The 21014-nt window shown below is 49.2% G+C and overlaps 1 protein-coding gene across 1 annotated transcript in view; it reads left to right on the top strand.

The window, feature by feature from the left end:
- LOC133616345 (contactin-associated protein-like 4) overlaps positions 1-21014 on the top strand; it is a 306751-nt gene that overhangs the window by 164552 nt on the left and 121185 nt on the right. Inside the window, exon 10 of the mRNA XM_061975492.1 lies at positions 5717-5888. Within this exon, the coding sequence (XP_061831476.1) occupies positions 5717-5888 (172 nt within the window). The remainder of the gene's footprint in view (positions 1-5716; positions 5889-21014) is intronic.

Raw genomic sequence — 21014 nt, 5'->3', positions numbered from 1 at the left:
GTCCTGATGGCTTCATCTGGCCAGGATCTTCAGCTCTCACTGGATCGGTTCGCAGCTGAGTGTGAAGCGACTGGGATGAGAATCAGCACCTCCAAGTCCGAGTCCATGGTTCTCGCCCGGAAAAGGGTGGAGTGCCATCTCCGGGTTGGGGAGGAGATCTTGCCCCAAGTGGAGGAGTTCAAGTACCTCGGAGTCTTGTTCACGAGTGAGGGAAGAGTGGATCGTGAGATCGACAGGCGGATCGGTGCGGCGTCTTCAGTAATGCGGACGCTGTATCGGTCCGTTGTGGTGAAGAAGGAGCTGAGCTGGAAGGCAAAGCTCTCAATTTACCGGTCGATCTACGTTCCCATCCTCACCTATGGTCATGAGCTTTGGGTTATGACCGAAAGGACAAGATCACGGGTACAAGCTGCCGAAATGAGTTTCCTCTGCCGGGTGGCGGGGCTCTCCCTTAGAGATAGGGTGAGAAGCTCTGCCATCCGGGAGGAGCTCAAAGTAAAGCCGCTGCTCCTCCACATGGAGAGGAGCCAGATGAGGTGGTTCGGGCATCTGGTCAGGATGCCACCCGAACGCCTCCCTAGGGAGGTGTTTATGGCACGTCCAACCGGTAGGAGGCCGCGGGGAAGACCAAGGACACGTTGGGAAGACTATGTCTCCCGGCTGGCCTGGGAACGCCTCGGGGTCCCCCGGGAGGAGCTGGATGAAGTGGCTGGGGAGAGGGAAGTCTGGGCTTCCCTGCTTAGGCTGCTGCCCCCGCGACCCGACCTCGGATAAGCGGAAGAAGATGGATGGATGGATGGATAAATAACTAGAATTCACTGAAAGTCAAGTATTTCTTATATATATATATCTTAACCACGCCCCCAACCACGCCCCACCCCCGACCACGCCCCACACCCCCCACACCCCCACCTCCCAAAATCGGAGGTCTCAAGGTTGGCAAGTATGAATAAAGTACAATAGTCCATCTGATTTGCAAGCAATGCGGAACAAAATAAATAAAGCAATTAAATATCACAGTCACGAGGAAGCTCCCGCCGTCACTCTATTTGAGCAGCTTTAGATTTAAAGTGCTAATAAACAATAAATCATATCTCCCCTTCTTTTCTGCTGGGAGCTGTCAATGCTGCAACTAATGGCCTGACTGTAATTAGAGTAACGTAGAGCCTGGAGCGAGAATAACCGTGACTATCTGGCTGAGGACGACTACCTTCAGCCTAGAAGTAATATTTGATAGATGCACGGATGTGTTTATTTACTCGGTGGCAAAGGATGAAGTTGGAACATATTGAAGGCCACAACCAGTTTGATAGTAAACCGAATTAACGCAAGGAATGTTTATTTTGATAACTGACAATCATAAAGTAGTCACTCGTATCCCATTCTCTCTCTCTCTCTCTCTCTCTAGCATTCCAATACACAGGTGAATGCAAGTACATTTACAGTGTAGGATGGATACCAGTGTAAAAAAGGATGATTCTGTTAACTGTGTAAATCCATCCATCCATCTTTTTCCACTTATCAGAGGTCAGGTCATGGGGGCAGCAGCCTAAGCAGGGAAGCCCAGACTTTCCTCTCCCCAGCCACTTCGTCCAGCTCTTCCCGGGGGATCCCGAGGCGTTCCCAGGCCAGCCGGGAGACATAGTCTTCCCAACGTGTCCTGGGTCTTCCCCGTGGCCTCCTACCGGTCGGACGTACCCTAAACACCTCCCTAGGTGACCTGACCAGATGCCCGAACCACCTCATCTGGCTCCTCTCCATGTGGAGGAGCAGCGGCTTTACTTTGAGCTCCTCCTGGATGACAGAGCTTCTCACCCTATCTCTAAGGCAGAGCCCCGCCACCCGGTGGAGGAAACTTATTTCGGCCGCTTGTACCCGTGATCTTGTCCTTTCGGTCATAATCCAAAGCTCATGACCATAGGTGAGGATGGGAACGTAGATCGACCGGTAAATTGAGAGCTTTGCCTTCCGGCTCAGCTCCTTCTTCACCACAACGGATCGATACAGCGTCCGCATTACTGAAGACGCCGCACCGATCCGCCTGTCGATCTCATGAGCCACTCTTTCCCCACTCGTGAACAAGACTCGCAGGTACTTGAACTCCTCCACTTGGGGCAAGATCTCCTCCCCAACCCGGAGTTGGCACTCCACCCTTTTCGACTGCTTGTACCCGTGATCTTGTCCTTTCGGTCATAACCCAAAGCTCATGACCATAGGTGAGGTAGGGAACGTAGATCGACCGGTAAATTGAGAGCTTTGCCTTCCGGCTCAGCTCCTTCTTCACCACACCGGATCGATACAGCGTCCGCATTACTGAAGACGCCGCACCGATCCGCCTGTCGATCTCACCATCCACTCTTCCCTCACTCGTGAACAAGACTCCGAGGTACTTGAACTCCTCCACTTGGGGCAGGGTCTCCTCCCCAACCCGGAGATGGCACTATAACCCTTTTCCGGGCGAGAACCATGGACTTGGACTTGGAGGTGCAGATTCTCATCCCAGTCGCTTCACACTCAGCTGCGAACCGATCCAATGAGAGCTGAAGATCCTGGCCAGATGAAGCCATCAGGACCACATCATCTGCAAAAAGCAGAGACCTAATCCTGCAGCCACCAAACTGGATCCCCTCAACACCTTGACTGCGCCTAGAAATTCTGTCCGTAAAAGTTCTGAACAGAATGGGTGACAAAGGGCAGCCTTGGCGGAGTCCAACCCTCACTGGAAACGTGTCCGACTTACTGCCGGCAATGCGGACCAAGCTCTGACACTGATCATACAGGGAGCGGACCGCCACAATCAGACAGTCCAATACCCCGTACTCTCTGAGCACTCCCCACAGGACTTTCCGAGCGACACGATTGAATGCCTTCTCCAAGTCCACAAAGCACATGTAGACTGGTTGGGCAAACTCCCATGCACCTTCCAGGACCCCGCCCAGAGTATAGAGCTGGTCCACTAACTGTGTAAAAATAGATATTATATCATTTTAATCCTAGAAAGGCTCTCTGCAGAAATAGGCCAACAGGCCACATTTTCACTACCTTTGATCTGGTATTCTGTTGATGTGTGCTACCTATTGATGTTTTCTACCCAACGCTACTGAGAATCAGAATCAGAAATACTTTAATAATCCCCGAGGGGAAATTAAGAGGTTCAACACAATCCCATTCAACAGCAGACACACATTACAGGGAGACAGAACAGGATAAAACATTACAGGGAGACAGAACAGGATCGCTGATGGGTCCGCCAACTTCCGGCGCCCCTTACAGAAAAGGTGAGAAACAGGTTAACGCTGGGTAGGAGGTTTGGGGGGGTTGAGAAAGAAAAAATATTCAGTCTAAGCCTGGGCCCCTGGAGAGTGGGTTCAGACTGAGGCCACAGAAAAAGCCATAGCACACATAAGCATGTGTGTAAGAGGGAAACATCAAAGAACACAAAGGACATTGAAGACATTAAAAGAGCAGAGCTGATGCAACTAGCCATTTCTACATACAGGTACAAAAGTAAAACAAAAAAAACAACCTATACACTGTGGTGGCCTCTACGGTGTTCCACACCATCGTCTGCTGAGGTGTAGGGAGCATGGCCAGAGAGAGGAGCAGACCCAACAAAGCAACCGAGAGAGCCGACTCCACCCTGGGCCGCCCACCAACTGTCGGCCAGTGTCCAGTCCGCATGGATGAGCGAGGATACGTCCAAGGAGATCGAGGTGTCCGATACTTGCTCATTCAGCCAAGACACCCGCAGCCCTGTCTCTTCATCCGCATCTCCTCCAGTCTCTCCAAACGGACTCTGGTGTGGCAGAGACCCAGCAGCAATGGCCGAAAGGCTCCCGGGAGGCAGATCCAGAAGTCCACAAAAAATCACTGCAGAAGTCACGAAAGTGCCACCCCTTGTCACACAGTCCCAAAGGGTCCCCAACCAAAAGGCAAAAAATAAAAAATAAAATAAAATAATTTATATATATATATATAATTTATTTTCTGTAATGCAATTAAAAAAACAAAATTGTCAAACATTCTGGATTCATTACACATCAACTGAAATATTGCAAGTCTTTTATTATTTTAATATTGCTGATTATGGCATACAGCTTAAGAAAACTCAAAAATCCTATCTCAAAAAATTTGAATATTTCCTCAGACCAAGTAAAAAAAAAGATTTATAACAGCAAAACGAAATCAAACATTTGAAAATGTCAATTAATGCACTCAGTACTTGGTTAGGAATCTTTTTGCACGGATTACTGCACCAATGCGGCGTGGCATGGAGGCAATCAGCCTGTGGCATTGCTGAGGTGTTATGGATGCCCAGGATGCTTCAATAGTGGCCTTTAGCTCGTTTGCATTATTGGGTCTGGTGTCTTTCAGCTTCTTCTTCACAATACCCCACAAATACTCTATGGGGTTCAGGTCAGGGGAGTTGGCAGGCCAATGGAGGACAGTAATGCCATGGTCAGTACACCAGTTACTGGTGGTTTTGGCACTGTGGGCAGGTGCCAGATCATGCTGGAAAATGAAATCATCATCTCCATAGAGCTTTTCTACAGATGGAAGCATGTAGTGCTCTAAACTCTCTTGGTACACAGCTGCATTGACTCTGGACTTGATGAAACACAGTGGACCAACACCAGCAGCTGACATGGCTCCCCAAACCATTGCTGACTGTGGGAACTTCACACTGGATTTCAAGCAACTTGGATTTTGCTCCTCTCCAGCCTTCCTCCAGACTCTAGCGCCTTGACTTCCAAATGAAATACAAATCTTGCTTTCGTCTGAAAACAGGACTCTGGACCACTCTGCAACTGTCCAGTGCTTCTTTTCCTTAGCCCAAGTCAGACGCTTCTAGAGATTTTAGAGCACTTCATGCTTCCATCTGTTAAAAGGTTCTATGGAGATGATTTCATTTTCCAGGATGATGAGTGCCAAAACCACCAGTAACTGGTGTACTGACCATGGCATTACTGTCCTTCGATTGGCCTGCCAACTCCCCAGACCTGAACCCCGTAGAGCAGGGGTGTCAAACTCAAATACAGAGTGGGCCAAAATTTAAAACTGAACAAAGCCACGGGCCAAGGTTGAACAAATTAACCTTTTTGATAGGGACCCAAACAAGTTTTGCATTGAATATTGAACAAGCAAGGCTTATATAACTTTATAGTGACATGCAAAATCGAGTTTCAAATAATAATAATAATTAAAAAATATCAATGGCATATTAAATACAATTTAAATAAAAATTGAATGCCTCTTTTCTATTTGCAGCCTTCTGAGGTAAATATCAACATTAACTTTTTCCACAGGCTAATACATTTGAAAATACCGGTAAAATAATGAATAAACCAACCATTCAGAACTTTAAACTGTTTAGTTTGCAACACACTGATCTAATCTGATGTGCCCAAGCCAGATACCTGCCATCTTTTCTTGGATGCTAGTTCATTAATGTCGGGGCTCAGGCTTTGAGCTGAGGCAACCTTCATTATCGAACGAAGGTGTTCATCAGTCTTTATATCTCGTATTCCACAGTCTTGTCAGTCCACGTCCGCTTTTCATCCCTTCTAACAACGTGCACGCCTAGTCACATTAAGTGAGCGTTGACTACGGCCATTTAGCACTCTCAGATAGTTTATGTAAATGAGTTTAAATCTGCAGTGCAAAGTGGAGGGAAAATATATACGCCATTAACTGGATTTTCATGCATGTTTCTCAGGCTGTCCTCCGCTGGGTGGGAATCACAATTGCAAGAACCCCTTCAGAACCTTCCAGGGATGTATGCGCCTCTTGACTCTGGATGAGCAACATGTGGACTTCCTCAGTTTGCAGCAAAGACGGATGGGAAATTATAGCCACTTGCAGGTTGACATGTGCGACATTATTGACAGGTAAGTCTCCAAAATGAAGATATTACACTTGCCTTGCAAAATCAAGCCACAAAAATATAAAATCTAACATCAGTCAGGAACAAATACAATAAAAATGCTGAATTTAAAAATAATTCAAATTTTATTCAAGCAAACATATTTTGCTTGTTAAACTTAATAATTATGTTATCTAATATAATGCTGGTTATTGGTTAGTAAAAATAATAAATACATTAAAATAAATCAAATAAATGTGATATTTACACGGGTGTTTTTTATGGTAAAGTTGTCTTCATGACTCAAACAAGGCTGTGGAAATTCAAGTATATTTCATGTCAGATTTTTTTTTTAATACTTATAGAAATATATCTGCAAAGGCTGCACACTTGCATACTGCCCTACATGTGCCAATTAGGGTTAGTTAATTAGTTGAATGGGTTATGTTTATCATGACTTGGTTCTGGGGTTTAGTTTTTCTGGGATGCAACGGAAAGTTGGCTCGGGCGAGACGGGAATGTAAGTACATTTTTTATTGAAACCCTAGAACTACAAAAAAAAAGAGGTAAACAAAAGGCGCGCACAATGGCGGAGAACAAACTATGAAACCAAATACTTGCACAAAGGCAAAAACTATGAACAACAAAAAACACTAACTGTGGCAATAATAAACAAAACTTACTTGGCATGGACAAAAAAGGAGCAGCGTGAACGATGGACATGAAAAACGAGTCAGAAATGTGCCGAGCATAAATGTGGGGATGTCACCAGAAAGACAAACTGAAAAACAATGAACTTAAATACTACAGACATGATTAACGAAAACAGGTGCCTGACTCAAAACGTGAAACAGGTGCGTGACGTGACAGGTGAAACTAATGGGTAACTATGGGGACAAAACAAAACTGCACAAAAAGTCCAAAAATAAAGCCTGATCACACAGACATGACAGAGCCCCTCCCTTAAGGACAGATACCAGATGTCCAAAAAAACCCAAAGATCAATAGTCATGGGAGGGCGGGAGGGGGACATGGCGGTGGGTCGCCAGCCCAAGTGGCCCCGAATCCATCGAGGCATAGTCATGTGGCGGCGGCGAGTGGAACGCCGCTGCAGCAGGCGAGGTGGGCGACCCGAGACGGGCCACATCCGTGGCCGACTGGGAGGTGGGCGCACTTGGCGTGGCGGGCGACCAGGTAGCGGCCATATCCGTGGCCGACGAGGAGACAGGCGCGTTGTCATCTTGGCAGGCGTGGAAGCTCGGCGTGGCAAGTCAGGCGGCGAAGCTCGGCGTGGCGCGTCAGGCGGCGAAGCTCGGCGTGGCGCGTCAGGCGGCGAAGCTTGGCGTGGGTCTTGGTCTTGGTCTTGGTCTTGGTCTTGGCGTGGGTCTTGGTCTTGGTCTTGGCATGGTGGGTCTTGGTCTTGGTGTGGGTCTTGGTCTTGGCGTAGATCTTGGTCTTGGTCTTGGTCTTGGCGTGGGTCTTGGTCTTGGTCTTGGCATGGCAGGTCTTGGTCTTGGCATGGCGGGTCTTGGTCTTGGCTTGGCGGGTCTTGGGCTTGGTCTTGGCGTGGAGGGTCTTTGTCTTGGCATGGAGCTGGTGCTAGCCGTGGTGCGGCGACAGGTGCTAGCCGTGGTGCGGCGACAGGTGCTAGCCGTGGTGCGGCGACAGGTGCTAGCCGTGGAGCTGCGACAGGTGCTAGCCGTGGAGCTGCGACAGGTGCTAGCCTTGGAGCAGCTAGCCGTGGTGCTAGCCTTGGAGCAGCTAGCCGTGGTGCTAGCCTTGGAGCAGCTAGCCGTGGTGCTAGCCTTGGAGCAGCTAGCCGTGGTTCTAGCCGTGGTGCTGCTACTGGTGCTAGCCTTGGTGCAGGTGGAGGTGGCCTAGCTGGGGGTTGTGGCTTGGCATGGCGAAAGACCGGTGCTGGTGGCCGTGCTGGAGGCTGTGGCTTGGCAGGTCGAAAGACTGGTGGTGGCGGCCGTGCTGGAGGCTGTGGCTTGACATGGTGATTCTGAGCCACCCCACCTGAACAATTCCAAGCCCTAGCCCCCCCCTCAAGGGGCGGATACCAGACGCGCTCCCTGCGGTCTGGAACTCTCTCTAGGGGTGGGCGGAGGGAGGACAGGAGGGGGGCAGAAACTTCCCCTTTAAATTGTCCAAAATGCCTTTTTGTGTACCTGTGTTTTTGTGGGTGAAAAAACATTTTTTTGTGACTTGGGCGTGACTTGAGTCCTGGGGGGCGGGGCATGAAATTTGGGTGGATTGGCTTGACAGGATCTAATGTTCAAAATCATATTTTGGTAGTGTTGAATCATGGTCTTTGAGTCTTTTGTTGGAGTCGGGTGATCAAAAGTAAAAGAGTTGAAAAAAAAATCTTGGTCTGTGATGTCATCCTGGGGAAGCCGGGCAGACTGCTGCTTGCTTCCGCCCGGAGGGGGCGGGGCTTGTGGGAGCGGCGTGTCCTGCCGGCTCGCGGAAGTTCTTCCTCGTCCTTGGCGACGTTTCCGGGACGGGAGCGACGCGCCGATCGGCACCAGCTTGCCTCCATTCCCCCACATCATCCCCCTGCGCTCCCTGGGGGAAAAAGCGCAGCGTCTCGGCCTCCATGGCGCGCAGCACCTCCCAAGAAGCCTCATCCAAACTGTCCAACTCTCGTGCGGAAAAGCTGGTCTGCTGACGACATAATGTCATGACTTGGTCTTGGGTGTTTGCTTTTCCGGGATGCAACGGAAAGTTGGCTCGGGCGAGACGGGAATGTGAGTACATGATTTATTTAATATATATAAAAAAAAAGGTACAAACGAAAAGCGCGCACAGTGGCGGAGAACAAACTATGAAACCAAAAGACTATAGCATTAATAAACAAAAAAACTTACTTGGCATGGACAAAAAAGGAGCAGCATGAACGATGGACATGAAAAACGAGTCAGAAATGTGCCGAGCATAAATGTGGGGATGTCACCAGAAAGACAAACTGAAAAACAATGAACTTAAATACTACAGACATGATTAGCGAAAACAGGTGCGTGACTCAAAACGTGAAACAGGTGCGTGACGTGACAGGTGAAAACTAATGGGTTGCTATGGTGACAAACAAGAGTGCACAATGAGTCCAAACGTGGAACAGGTGGAACTAATGGGTAATCATGGAAACAAGACAAGGGAGTGAAAAGCCAGAAACTAAAGAGTCCACTAACTAAACAAAACATGACTAAAACAAAACATGATTACACAGACATGACAGAATTCCCCCCTTACGGACAGATCCCAGGTGTCCAAGAAAAAAATTAACAAGAGTCATGGGAGGGCGGGAGGGGGACATGGCGGTGGGTCGCCAGCCCAAGTGGCCCCGAATCCATCGAAGCATAGTCATGTGGCGGCGGCGTCACTCGCCGCTGCAGCAGGCGAGGTGGGCGACCCGAGACGGGCCACATCCGTGGCCGACTGGGAGGTGGGCGCACTTGGCGTGGCGGGCGACCAGGTAGTGGCCATATCCGTGGCCGACGAGGAGACAGGCGCGTCGTCATCTTGGCAGGCGTGGAAGCTCGGCGTGGCAAGTCAGGCGGCGAAGCTCGGCGTGGCGCGTCAGGCGGCAAAGCTCGGCGTGGGTCTTGGTCTTGGTCTTGGCGTGGGTCTTGGTCTTGGTCTTGGCATGGCGGGTCTTGGTCTTGGTGTGAGTCTTGGTCTTGGCGTAGATCTTGGTCTTGGTCTTGGTCTTGGCGTGGGTCTTGGTCTTGGTCTTGGCATGGCGGGTCTTGGTCTTGGCATGGCGGGTCTTGGTCTTGGCATGGCGGGTCTTGGTCTTGGCGTGGAGGGTCTTTGTCTTGGCATGAAGCTGGTGCTAGCCGTGGTGCGGCGACAGGTGCTAGCCGTGGTGCGGCGACAGGTGCTAGCCGTGGTGCGGCGACAGGTGCTAGCCGTGGTGCGGCGACAGGTGCTAGCCGTGGTGCGGCGACAGGTGCTAGCCGTGGTGCTGCGACAGGTGCTAGCCGTGGAGCTGCGACAGGTGCTAGCCGTGGAGCTGCGACAGGTGCTAGCCGTGGAGCTGCGACAGGTGCTAGCCTTGGAGCAGCTAGCCGTGGTGCTAGCCTTGGAGCAGCTAGCCGTGGTTCTAGCCGTGGTGCTGCTACTGGTGCTAGCCTTGGTGCAGGTGGAGGTAGCCTAGCTGGGGGTTGCGGCTTGGCATGGCGAAAGACCGGTGCTGGTGGCCGTGCTGGAGGCTGTGGCTTGGCAGGTCGAAAGACTGGTGGTGGCGGCCGTGCTGGAGGCTGTGGCTTGACATGGTGATGCTGAGCCACCCCACCTGAACAATTCCAAGCCCTAGCCCCCCCCTCAAGGGGCGGATACCAGACGCGCTCCCTGCGGTCTGGAACTCTCTCTAGGGGTGGGCGGAGGGAGGACAGGAGGGGGGCAGAAACTTCCCCTTTAAATTGTCCAAAATGCCTTTTTGTGTACCTGTGTTTTTGTGGGTGAAAAAACATTTTTTTGTGACTTGGGCGTGACTTGAGTCCTGGGGGGCGGGGCATGAAATTTGGGTGGATTGGCTTGACAGGATCTAATGTTCAAAATCATATTTTGGTAGTGTTGAATCATGGTCTTTGAGTCTTTTGTTGGAGTCGGGTGATCAAAAGTAAAAGAGTTGAAAAAAAAATCCTGGTCTGGGATGTCATCCTGGGGAAGCCGGGCAGACTGCTGCTTGCTTGTGGGAGCGGCGTGTCCTGCCGGCTCGCGGAAGTTCTTCCTCGTCCTTGGCGACGTTTCCGGGACGGGAGCGACGCGCCGATCGGCACCAGCTTTCCTCCATTCCCCCACATCATCCCCCTGCGCTCCCTGGGGGAAAAGCGCAGCGTCTCGGCCTCCATGGCGCGCAACACCTCCCAAGAAGCCTCATCCAAACTGTCCAACTCTTGTGCGGAAAAGCTGGTCTGCTGACGACATAATGTCATGACTTGGTTTTGGGTGTTTGCTTTTCCGGGATGCAACGGAAAGTTGGCTCGGGCGAGACGAGAATGTGAGTACATGATTTATTTAATATTTATAAAAAAAAAGGTACAAACGAAAAGCGCGCACAGTGGCGGAGAACAAACTATGAAACCAAAAGACTATAGCATTAATAAACAAAAAAAACTTACTTGGCATGGACAAAAAAGGAGCAGCGTGAACGATGGACATGAAAAAAGAGTCAGAAATGTGCCGAGCATAAATGTGGGGATGTCACCAGAAAGACAAACTGAAAAACAATGAACTTAAATACTACAGACATGATTAACGAAAACAGGTGCGTGACTCAAAACGTGAAACAGGTGCGTGACGTGACAGGTGGAAACTAATGGGTTGCTATGGTGACAAACAAGAGTGCACAATGAGTCCAAACGTGGAACAGGTGAAACTAATGGGTAATCATGGAAACAATACAAGGGAGTGAAAAGCCAGAAACTAAAGAGTCCACTAACTAAACAAAACATGACTAAAACAAAACATGATTACACAGACATGACAGAATTCCCCCCTTACGGACAGATCCCAGGTGTCCAAGAAAAAAATGAACAAGAGTCATGGGAGGGCGGGAGGGGGACATGGCGGTGGGTCGCCAGCCCAAGTGGCCCCGAATCCATCAAGGCATAGTCATGTGGCGGCGGCGAGTGGAACGCCGCTGCAGCAGGCGAGGTGGGCAACCCGGGACGGGCCACATCCGTGGCCGACTGGGAGGTGGGCGCACTTGGCGTGGCGGGCGACCAGGTAGCGGCCATATCCGTGGCCGACGAGGAGACAGGCGCGTCGTCATCTTGGCAGGTGTGGAAGCTCGGCGTGGCGCGTCAGGCGGCGAAGCTCGGCGTGGCGCGTCAGGCGGCGAAGCTCGGCGTGGGTCTTGGTCTTGGTCTTGGCGTGGGTCTTGGTCTTGGCATGGCGGGTATTGGTCTTGGCATGGCGGGTCTTGGTCTTGGTGTGGGTCTTGGTCTTGGCGTAGATCTTGGTCTTGGTCTTGGCGTGGGTCTTGGTCTTGGTCTTGGCATGGCGGGTCTTGGTCTTGGCATGGCGGGTCTTGGTCTTGGCATGGCGGGTCTTGGTCTTGGTCTTGGCGTGGAGGGTCTTGGTCTTGGCATGGAGCTGGTGCTAGCCGTGGTGCGGCGACAGGTGCTAGCCGTGGTGCGGCGACAGGTGCTAGCCGTGGTGCGACGGCAGGTGCTAGCCGTGGTGCGGCAACAGGTGCTAGCCGTGGGGCGGCGACAGGTGCTAGCCGTGGTGCGGCGACATGTGCTAGCCGTGGTGCTGCGACAGGTGCTAGCCGTGGAGCTGCGACAGGTGCTAGCCGTGGAGCTGCGACAGGTGCTAGCCTTGGAGCAGCTAGCCGTGGTGCTAGCCTTGGAGCAGCTAGCCGTGGTGCTAGCCTTGGAGCAGCTAGCCGTGGTGCTGCTACTGGTGCTAGCCTTGGTGCAGGTGGAGGTGGCCTAGCTGGGGGTTGCGGCTTCGCATGGCGAAAGACCGGTGCTGGTGGCCGTGCTGGAGGCTGTGGCTTGGCAGGTCGAAAGACTGGTGGTGGCGGCCGTGCTGGAGGCTGTGGCTTGACATGGTGATGCTGAGCCACCCCACCTGAACAATTCCAAGCCCTAGCCCCCCCCTCAAGGGGCGGATACCAGACGCGCTCCCTGCGGTCTGGAACTCTCTCTAGGGGTGGGCGGAGGGAGGACAGGAGGGGGGCAGAAACTTCCCCTTTAAATTGTCCAAAATGCCTTTTTGTGTACCTGTGTTTTTGTGGGTGAAAAAACATTTTTTTGTGACTTGGGCGTGACTTGAGTCCTGGGGGGCGGGGCATGAAATTTGGGCGGATTGGCTTGACAGGATCTAATGTTCAAAATCATATTTTGGTAGTGTTGAATCATGGTCTTTGAGTCTTTTGTTGGAGTCGGGTGATCAAAAGTAAAAGAGTTGAAAAAAAAATCCTGGTCTGTGATGTCATCCTGGGGAAGCCGGGCAGACTGCTGCTTGCTTCCGCCCGGAGGGGGCGGGGCTTGTGGGAGCGGCGTGTCCTGCCGGCTCGCGGAAGTTCTTCCTCGTCCTTGGCGACGTTTCCGGGACGGGAGCGACGCGCCGATCGGCACCAGCTTGCCTCCATTCCCCCACATCATCCCCCTGCGCTCCCTGGGGGAAAAGCGCAGCGTCTCGGCCTCCATGGCGCGCAGCACCTCCCAAGAAGCCTCATCCAAACTGTCCAACTCTCGTGCGGAAAAGCTGGTCTGCTGACGACATAATGTCATGACTTGGTCTTGGGTGTTTGCTTTTCCGGGATGCAACGGAAAGTTGGCTCGGGCGAGACGGGAATGTGAGTACATGATTTATTTAATATATATAAAAAAAAAGGTACAAACGAAAAGTGCGCACAGTGGCGGAGAACAAACTATGAAACCAAAAGACTATAGCATTAATAAACAAAAAAAACTTACTTGGCTTGGACTAAAAAGGAGCAGCGTGAACGATGGACATGAAAAACGAGTCAGAAATGTGCCGAGCATAAATGTGGGGATGTCACCAGAAAGACAAACTGAAAAACAATGAACTTAAATACTACAGACATGATTAACGAAAACAGGTGCGTGACTCAAAACGTGAAACGGGTGCGTGACGTGACAGGTGAAAACTAATGGGTTGCTATGGTGACAAACAAGAGTGCACAATGAGTCCAAACATGGAACAGGTGGAACTAATGGGGTAATCATGGAAACAAGACAAGGGAGTGAAAAGCCAGAAACTAAAGAGTTTACTAACTAAACAAAACATGACTAAAACAAAACATGATTACGCAGACATGACAGAATTCCCCCCTTACGGACAGATCCCAGATGACCAAGAAAAAAATTAACAAGAGTCATGGGAGGGCGGGAGGGGGACATGGCGGTGGGTCGCCAGCCCAAGTGGCCCCGAATCCATCGAGGCATAGTCATGTGGCGGCGGCGAGTGGAACGCCGCTGCAGCAGGCGAGGTGGGCGACCCGAGACGGGCCACATCCGTGGCCGACTGGGAGGTGGGCGCACTTGGCGTGGCGGGCGACCAGGTAGCGGCCATATCCGTGGCCGACGAGGAGACAGGCGCGTCGTCATCTTGGCAGGCGTGGAAGCTCGGCGTGGCAAGTCAGGCGGCGAAGCTCGGCGTGGCGCGTCAGGCGGAAAAGCTCGGCGTGGCGCGTCAGGCGGCGAAGCTCGGCGTGGGTCTTGGTCTTGGTCTTGGCGTGGGTCTTGGTCTTGGTCTTGGCATGGCGGGTCTTGGTCATGGCATGGCGGGTCTTGGTCTTGGTGTGGGTCTTGGTCTTGGCGTAGATCTTGGTCTTGGTCTTGGTCTTGGCGTGGGTCTTGGTCTTGGTCTTGGCATGGCAGGTCTTGGTCTTGGCATGGCGGGTCTTGGTCTTGGCTTGGCGGGTCTTGGGCTTGGTCTTGGCGTGGAGGGTCTTTGTCTTGGCATGGAGCTGGTGCTAGCCGTGGTGCGGCGACAGGTGCTAGCCGTGGTGCGACGACAGGTGCTAGCCGTGGTGCGGCGACAGGTGCTAGCCGTGGTGCGGCGACAGGTGCTAGCCGTGGTGCGGCGACATGTGCTAGCCGTGGTGCTGCGACAGGTGCTAGCCGTGGAGCTGCGACAGGTGCTAGCCGTGGAGCTGCGACAGGTGCTAGCCTTGGAGCAGCTAGCCGTGGTGCTAGCCTTGGAGCAGCTAGCCGTGGTGCTAGCCTTGGAGCAGCTAGCCGTGGTTCTAGCCGTGGTGCTGCTACTGGTGCTAGCCTTGGTGCAGGTGGAGGTGGCCTAGCTGGGGGTTGCGGCTTGGCATGGCGAAAGACCGGTGCTGGTGGCCGTGCTGGAGGCTGTGGCTTGGCAGGTCGAAAGACTGGTGGTGGCGGCCGTGCTGGAGGCTGTGGTTGCTATGGTGACAAACAAGAGTGCACAATGAGTCCAAACGTGGAACAGGTGAAACTAATGGGGTAATCATGGAAACAATACAAGGGAGTGAAAAGCCAGAAACTAAAGAGTTTACTAACTAAACAAAACATGACTAAAACAAAACATGATTACACGGACATGACAATGTTATTCTGTCCTGTTGCATTAAAATGTTGCGTTCAAATCCTCAGGAGTTTTAATGACAACAGAAACTTGGAATTGGCGACTGCTGTGTTCTGGTTGCCAAACCGAAGACGACAGAAGGCGGGAGACTATTATAATGTTGTGATAATGACAGCAGACTCCACTAAGAATGTGATAATGGCCTATTGTGCCCCGGGAAGAGTGCAAGCATTTAGGGGTTTTATTGGAATGACTAACACCTTCAATCCTTGAATTGTATAGTACAGTTCAAATAAAGAGAAATCTTCTTTAAAGGGGAGCTGCAATTTTTGGGGGGGGAATTTTGCCTATAATTCACAATCCTTATGTAGGACAAGAACACATGTTTTTCTTTTTTTATGCATTCTAACTCATAAATTAACATAAGCAAAAGGCAGCTAACAATGCAACCAATGGGAGTTGCTTTATTCCACCTATAAAGGCCTCTTTAAAAACATCCAAACCTCATTAACGTTTTATATACAAAATCCAAAAGGTGTGAAGTTGTCACTTTGTGTAAATGCATACTTGCCAACCCTCCCGAATTTTCCGGGAGACTCCCGAAATTCAGCGCCTATCCCGAAAACCTCCCGGGACAAATATTCTCCCGAAAATCTCCCGATTTTCAGCCGGAGCTGGAGGCCACACCCCCTCCAGCTCCATGCGGACCTGAGTGAGGACAGCCTTTTTTCACAACGGGAGGACAACAGGGTGACAAGAACTAAATCATCCAGACTAGAGACAAATTGTATTATTATGTTTATCTTACCTAAAAATAAATATATTTATTAATAAAAAAAAATAAAAAATTAAATACATTTTTACTATATTTTGCTAAAAACATCACAATTAATTGTATTTTTATTTGTATTTTTTCTGACTCCTTATTACATCCAGCCATAGAATTAAAATGAACAAATTTGAAATAATTAATTTTAAATTATTATAATAATTCATTTAAAATGACCATATTTAATTATTAAAATAATTGCTTGTTTATCAACAACTTTAACATTTAACATTTTGAAGCTCTCAGAAGCCAAGTTATGTTATATTCCTTAAGATTTATTTATGCAAGTTTGAAGTATCAATTATCTAAACACAGTTTTGTTTGCATATTTTCAGGATATATATATATATATATATATGTATATATATATATATATATATATATATATGCAGGCCCGGCCCTAACCAATCTGGCGCCCTAGGCAAGATTTTAGATGGCGCCCCCCCACATCGGCAGTGAACTGTATATACTCACAAGAAACCAAATAGCTTTGTCTTTGACCTTTTTTTTTTACTTAAAGAAAGCAAATTAACAATCAGAATAGTTAACAAGATAAAAAAAAAAATATGAATAAATAAATGAAGGCAAAAAATAAAAAATGAATATATGAAATACAATATTTTTTACATACATATTGCTTAATTAACATTAATGATGTGCACTTTAACAACTAGGCTTACAACTATACCTAATGGGTGGAAAAGTGACTATTACCTGCAGGGCAAACATTAGCTAACCAGAAGGCAATAACAATGTAAACAAAAAATACCTGCTTAAAAGATCTAATACAAATGTCCCTGAGGAATGTAAGGCGGGAGTACTGTAATTACCTAACGTTACATTATTATTTTCCATAACAATTTAGCCCCCTCCACAATATTAACCCGACGTTAAAACAGAACTAGCTATTTATTGATTATCAATTGCCGAATCATGTAACATTAGCTTAATGCTAAAAAGCCAGGTTACTATCACATTCTGTAACAGACAAATAATTTCATGTAGGCTAACGTTACCTACCTGCTACCTCTGTCTTTTTCTCGTTTCTCCTCCTCTTCTTTTCTCTTTTTTCTTCCCTGGGCACCTGACAGTTTTGGCCGTTTTGACATCTTGTGTTGATTTTTTGATGTGGTGACGTCCAAAAAGAGTCTTGATACGGGAAGGGAGGGGGCGCACCGGGCGATTTCTATTATATAGGCCTTACTTTGCATTTTAATTAACGTGGGATTATTTTTTGTATTTAGAAATAATAGTACCAACTTTTTTTTTTTTTTTCTCCAACATTTGTGGCACTGGCGTGGCGCCCCCTGATGGACGGCGCCCTTAGCATTTGCCTATACGGCCTATGCCACGGGCCGGCCCTGTATATATGTATGAAATACTTGACTTGGTGAATTCTAGCTGTAAATATACTCCTCCCCTCTTAGCCACGCCCCCAACCACGCCCCCCCACCCCCGACCACGCCCCCCCAGCCTCCACCCCCCCACCTCCCGAAATCGGAGGTCTCAAGGTTGGCAAGTATGTGTAAATGGTAAATAAAAAACATTTTTTTCAACCTATATTCAATTGAATAGACTGCAAAGACAAGATACTTAACGTTCGAACTGGAAAACGTTATTTTTTTGCAAATATCAGCTCATTTGGAATTTGATGCCAGTAATATGTTTCAAAAAAAGCTGGCACGAGTGGCAAAAAAGAGTGAGAAAGTTGAGGAATGCTCATCAAATACTTATTTGGAACATCCCACAGGTGAACAGGCTAATTGGGAACAGGTGGGTGCCATGATTGGGTATAAAAGCAGCTTCCATGAAATGCTCAGTCATTCACAAACAAGAATGGGGCGAGGGTCGCCATTTGATGAACAAATGTGTGAGCAAATTGTTTAAGAACAACATTTCTCAACCAGCTATTGAAAGGAATTTGGGGATTTCACCATCTACGCTCTGTAATATCATCAAAAGGTTCCGAAAAGTTGGAGAAATCACTGCACCTAAGCAGCAAGGCTGAAAACCAACATTGAATGCCCGTGACCTTGGATCCCTCAGGCAGTACTGCATTAAAACTCTACTACGCAAAGCGAAAGCCATTTATCAACAACACCCAGAAACGCCGCGACATCAGTGTGTAAAGGATATCACCACATGGGCTCAGGAACACTTCAGAAACCCACTGTCAGTAACTACAGTTGGTCGCTACATCTGTAAGTGCAAGTTAAAACTCTCCTATGCAAGGCGAAAACCGTTTATCAACAACACCCAGAAACGCCGTCGGCTTCGCTGGGCCGGAGCTCATCTAAGATGGACTGATACAAAGTGGAAAAGTGTTCTGTGGTCTGACGAGTCCACATTTCAAATTGTTTTTGGAAACTGTGGACGTCGTGTCCACCGGACCAAAGAGGAAAAGAACCATCCGGATTGTTCTAGGCGCAAAGTGTAAAAGGCAGCATGTGTGATGGTATGGGGGTGTATTAGTGCCCAAGACATGGGTAACTTACACATCTGTGAAGGCACCATTAATGCTGAAAGGTACATACAAGTTTCGGAGCAACATATGTTGCCATCCAAGCAACGCTAACATGGACGCCCCTGCTTATTTCAGCAAGACAATGCCAAGCCACGTGTTACAACAGTCGGTTTATGACCACAACCTTATCCTATCCAGGTGAGAACCATCATTTATCATCTAGAATTAACTTTCATCAGCTCAGTGGCAAATGCAGCAGCTCGCGAGCTCATGATGTCTCCGTGATCACGGCACAACTAAAAAATAGTTTGTCCGCTTATTATAACAATACCATCCATCCATCCATCTTCTTCCGCTTATCCGAGGTCGGGTCGCGGGGGCAGCAGCCTAAGCAGGGAAGCCCAGACTTCCCTCTCCCCAGCCACTTCGTCCAGCTCTTCCTGTGGGACCCCGAGGCGTTCCCAGGCCAGCCGGGAGACATAGTCTTCCCAACGTGTCCTGGGTCTTCCCCGCGGCCTCCTACCGGACGGACGTGCCCTAAACACCTCCCTAGGGAGGCGTTCGGGTGGCATCCTGACCAGATGCCCGAACCACCTCATCTGGCTCCTCTCCATGTGGAGGAGCAGCGGCTTTACTTTGAGGTCCTCCCGGATGACAGAGCTTCTCACCCTATCTCTAAGGGAGAGCCCCGCCACCCGGCGGAGGAAACTCATTTCGGCCGCTTGTACCCGTGATCTTGTCCTTTCGGTCATAACCCAAAGCTCATGACCATAGGTGAGGATGGGAACGTAGATCGACCGGTAAATTGAGAGCTTTGCCTTCCGGCTCAGCTCCTTCTTCACCACAACGGATCGATACAGCGTCCGCATTACTGAAGACGCCGCACCGATCCGCCTGTCGATCTCACGATCCACTCTTCCCTCACTCGTGAACAAGACTCCGAGGTACTTGAACTCCTCCACTTGGGGCAAGATCTCCTCCCCAACCCGGAGATGGCACTCCACCCTTTTCCGGGCGAGAACCATGGACTCGGACTTGGAGGTGCTGATTCTCATCCCAGTCGCTTCACACTCAGCTGCGAACCGATCCAGTGAGAGCTGAAGATCCTGGCCAGATGAAGCCATCAGGACCACATCATCTGCAAAAAGCAGAGACCTAATCCTGCAGCCACCAAACAAGATCCCCTCAACACCATGACTGCGCCTAGAAATTCTGTCCATAAAAGTTATGAACAGAATCGGTGACAAAGGGCAGTCTTGGCGGAGTCCAACCCTCACTGGAAACGTGTCCGACTTACTACCGGCAATGCGGACCAAGCTCTGGCACTGATCATACAGGGAGCGGACTGCCACAATCAGACAGTCCGATACCCCGTACTCTCTGAGCACTCCCCACAGGACTTCCCGAGGGACACGGTCGAATGCCTTCTCCAAGTCCACAAAACACATGTAGACTGGTTGGGCAAACTCCCATGCACCCTCAAGGACCCTGCCGAGAGTATAGAGCTGGTCCACAGTTCCACGACCAGGACGAAAACCACACTGTTCCTCCTGAATCCGAGGTTCGACTATCCGGCGTAGCCTCCTCTCCAGTACACCTGAATAGACCTTACCGGGAAGGCTGAGGAGTGTGATCCCACGATAGTTAGAACACACCCTCCGGTTCCCCTTCTTAAAGAGAGGAACCACCACCCCGGTCTGCCAATCCAGTGGTACCGCCCCCGATGTCCACGCGATGCTGCAGAGTCATATAACAATACCGCTAATGGTTAATATTTAGGTCACGAGATGTACTTTTGTAAATGGATGTTTTTTTTTAGAGGGCTGTATGGGCAAAATAGGGTACTTCCATTGGACCATTGTTAGCCGCCTGGTCCTGGTAGTATTTTATGACTTAAAATGCATCAAAAAAAGAAAAACATATGTGCTATTATCTTACATAAAAAATGTGAATTATAAGCAAAATTCCTTAAAATTGCAGTTCTCCAAGCAGGGCCGGCCCGTGGCATAGGCCGTATAGGCAAATGCTAAGGGCGCCGTCCATCAGGGGGCGCCACGCAAGTGCCACAAAAAAGAGAAAAAAAAGTTGGTACTATTATTTCTAAATACAAAAAATAATCCCACGTTAATTAAAATGCAAAGTAAAGCCTATTTAATAGAAATATTATTTGTTACAACACCCCCACCCCCCCGCACGGTGCGCCCCCTCCCTTCCCGTATCATGACTCTTTTTGGACGTCACCACATCAAAAAAATCAACACAAGATGTCAAAACGGCCAAAACTGTCAGGTGCCCAGGGAAGAAAAAAGAGAAAAGAAGAGGAGTAGAAACGAGAAAAAGACAGAGGTAGCAAGTAGGTAACGTTAGCCTACATGAAATGATTTGTCTGTTACAGAATGTGATAGTAACCTGGCTTTTTAGCATTAAGCTAATGTTACATGAGTCGGCAATTGCTAATCAATAAATAGCTAGTTCTGTTTTAACGTCGGGTTAATATTGTGGAGGGGGCTAAATTGTTATGGAAAATAATAATGTAACGTTAGGTAATTACAGTACTCCCACCTTACATTCCTCAGGGACATTTGTATTATATATTTTAAGCAGGTGTTTTTTGTTTACATTGTTATTGCCTTCTGGTTAGCTAATGTTTGCCCTGCAGGTAATAGTCACTTTTCCACCCCTTTATATATTAGGTATAGTTGTAAGTAAAAAAAAAAAAGGTCAAAGACAAAGCTATTCGGTTTCTTGTGAGTATATACACTTCACTGCCGATGTGGGGGGGCGCCACCTAAAATCTTGCCTAGGGCGCCAGATTGGTT

Source organism: Nerophis lumbriciformis, linkage group LG14 (genome assembly GCF_033978685.3).
Source record: "Nerophis lumbriciformis linkage group LG14, RoL_Nlum_v2.1, whole genome shotgun sequence".
NCBI classification, from domain to species: domain Eukaryota; kingdom Metazoa; phylum Chordata; class Actinopteri; order Syngnathiformes; family Syngnathidae; genus Nerophis; species Nerophis lumbriciformis.
Note: the sequence above shows the minus strand (reverse complement) of the source record. Positions and strands in the feature narration are given on the sequence as shown.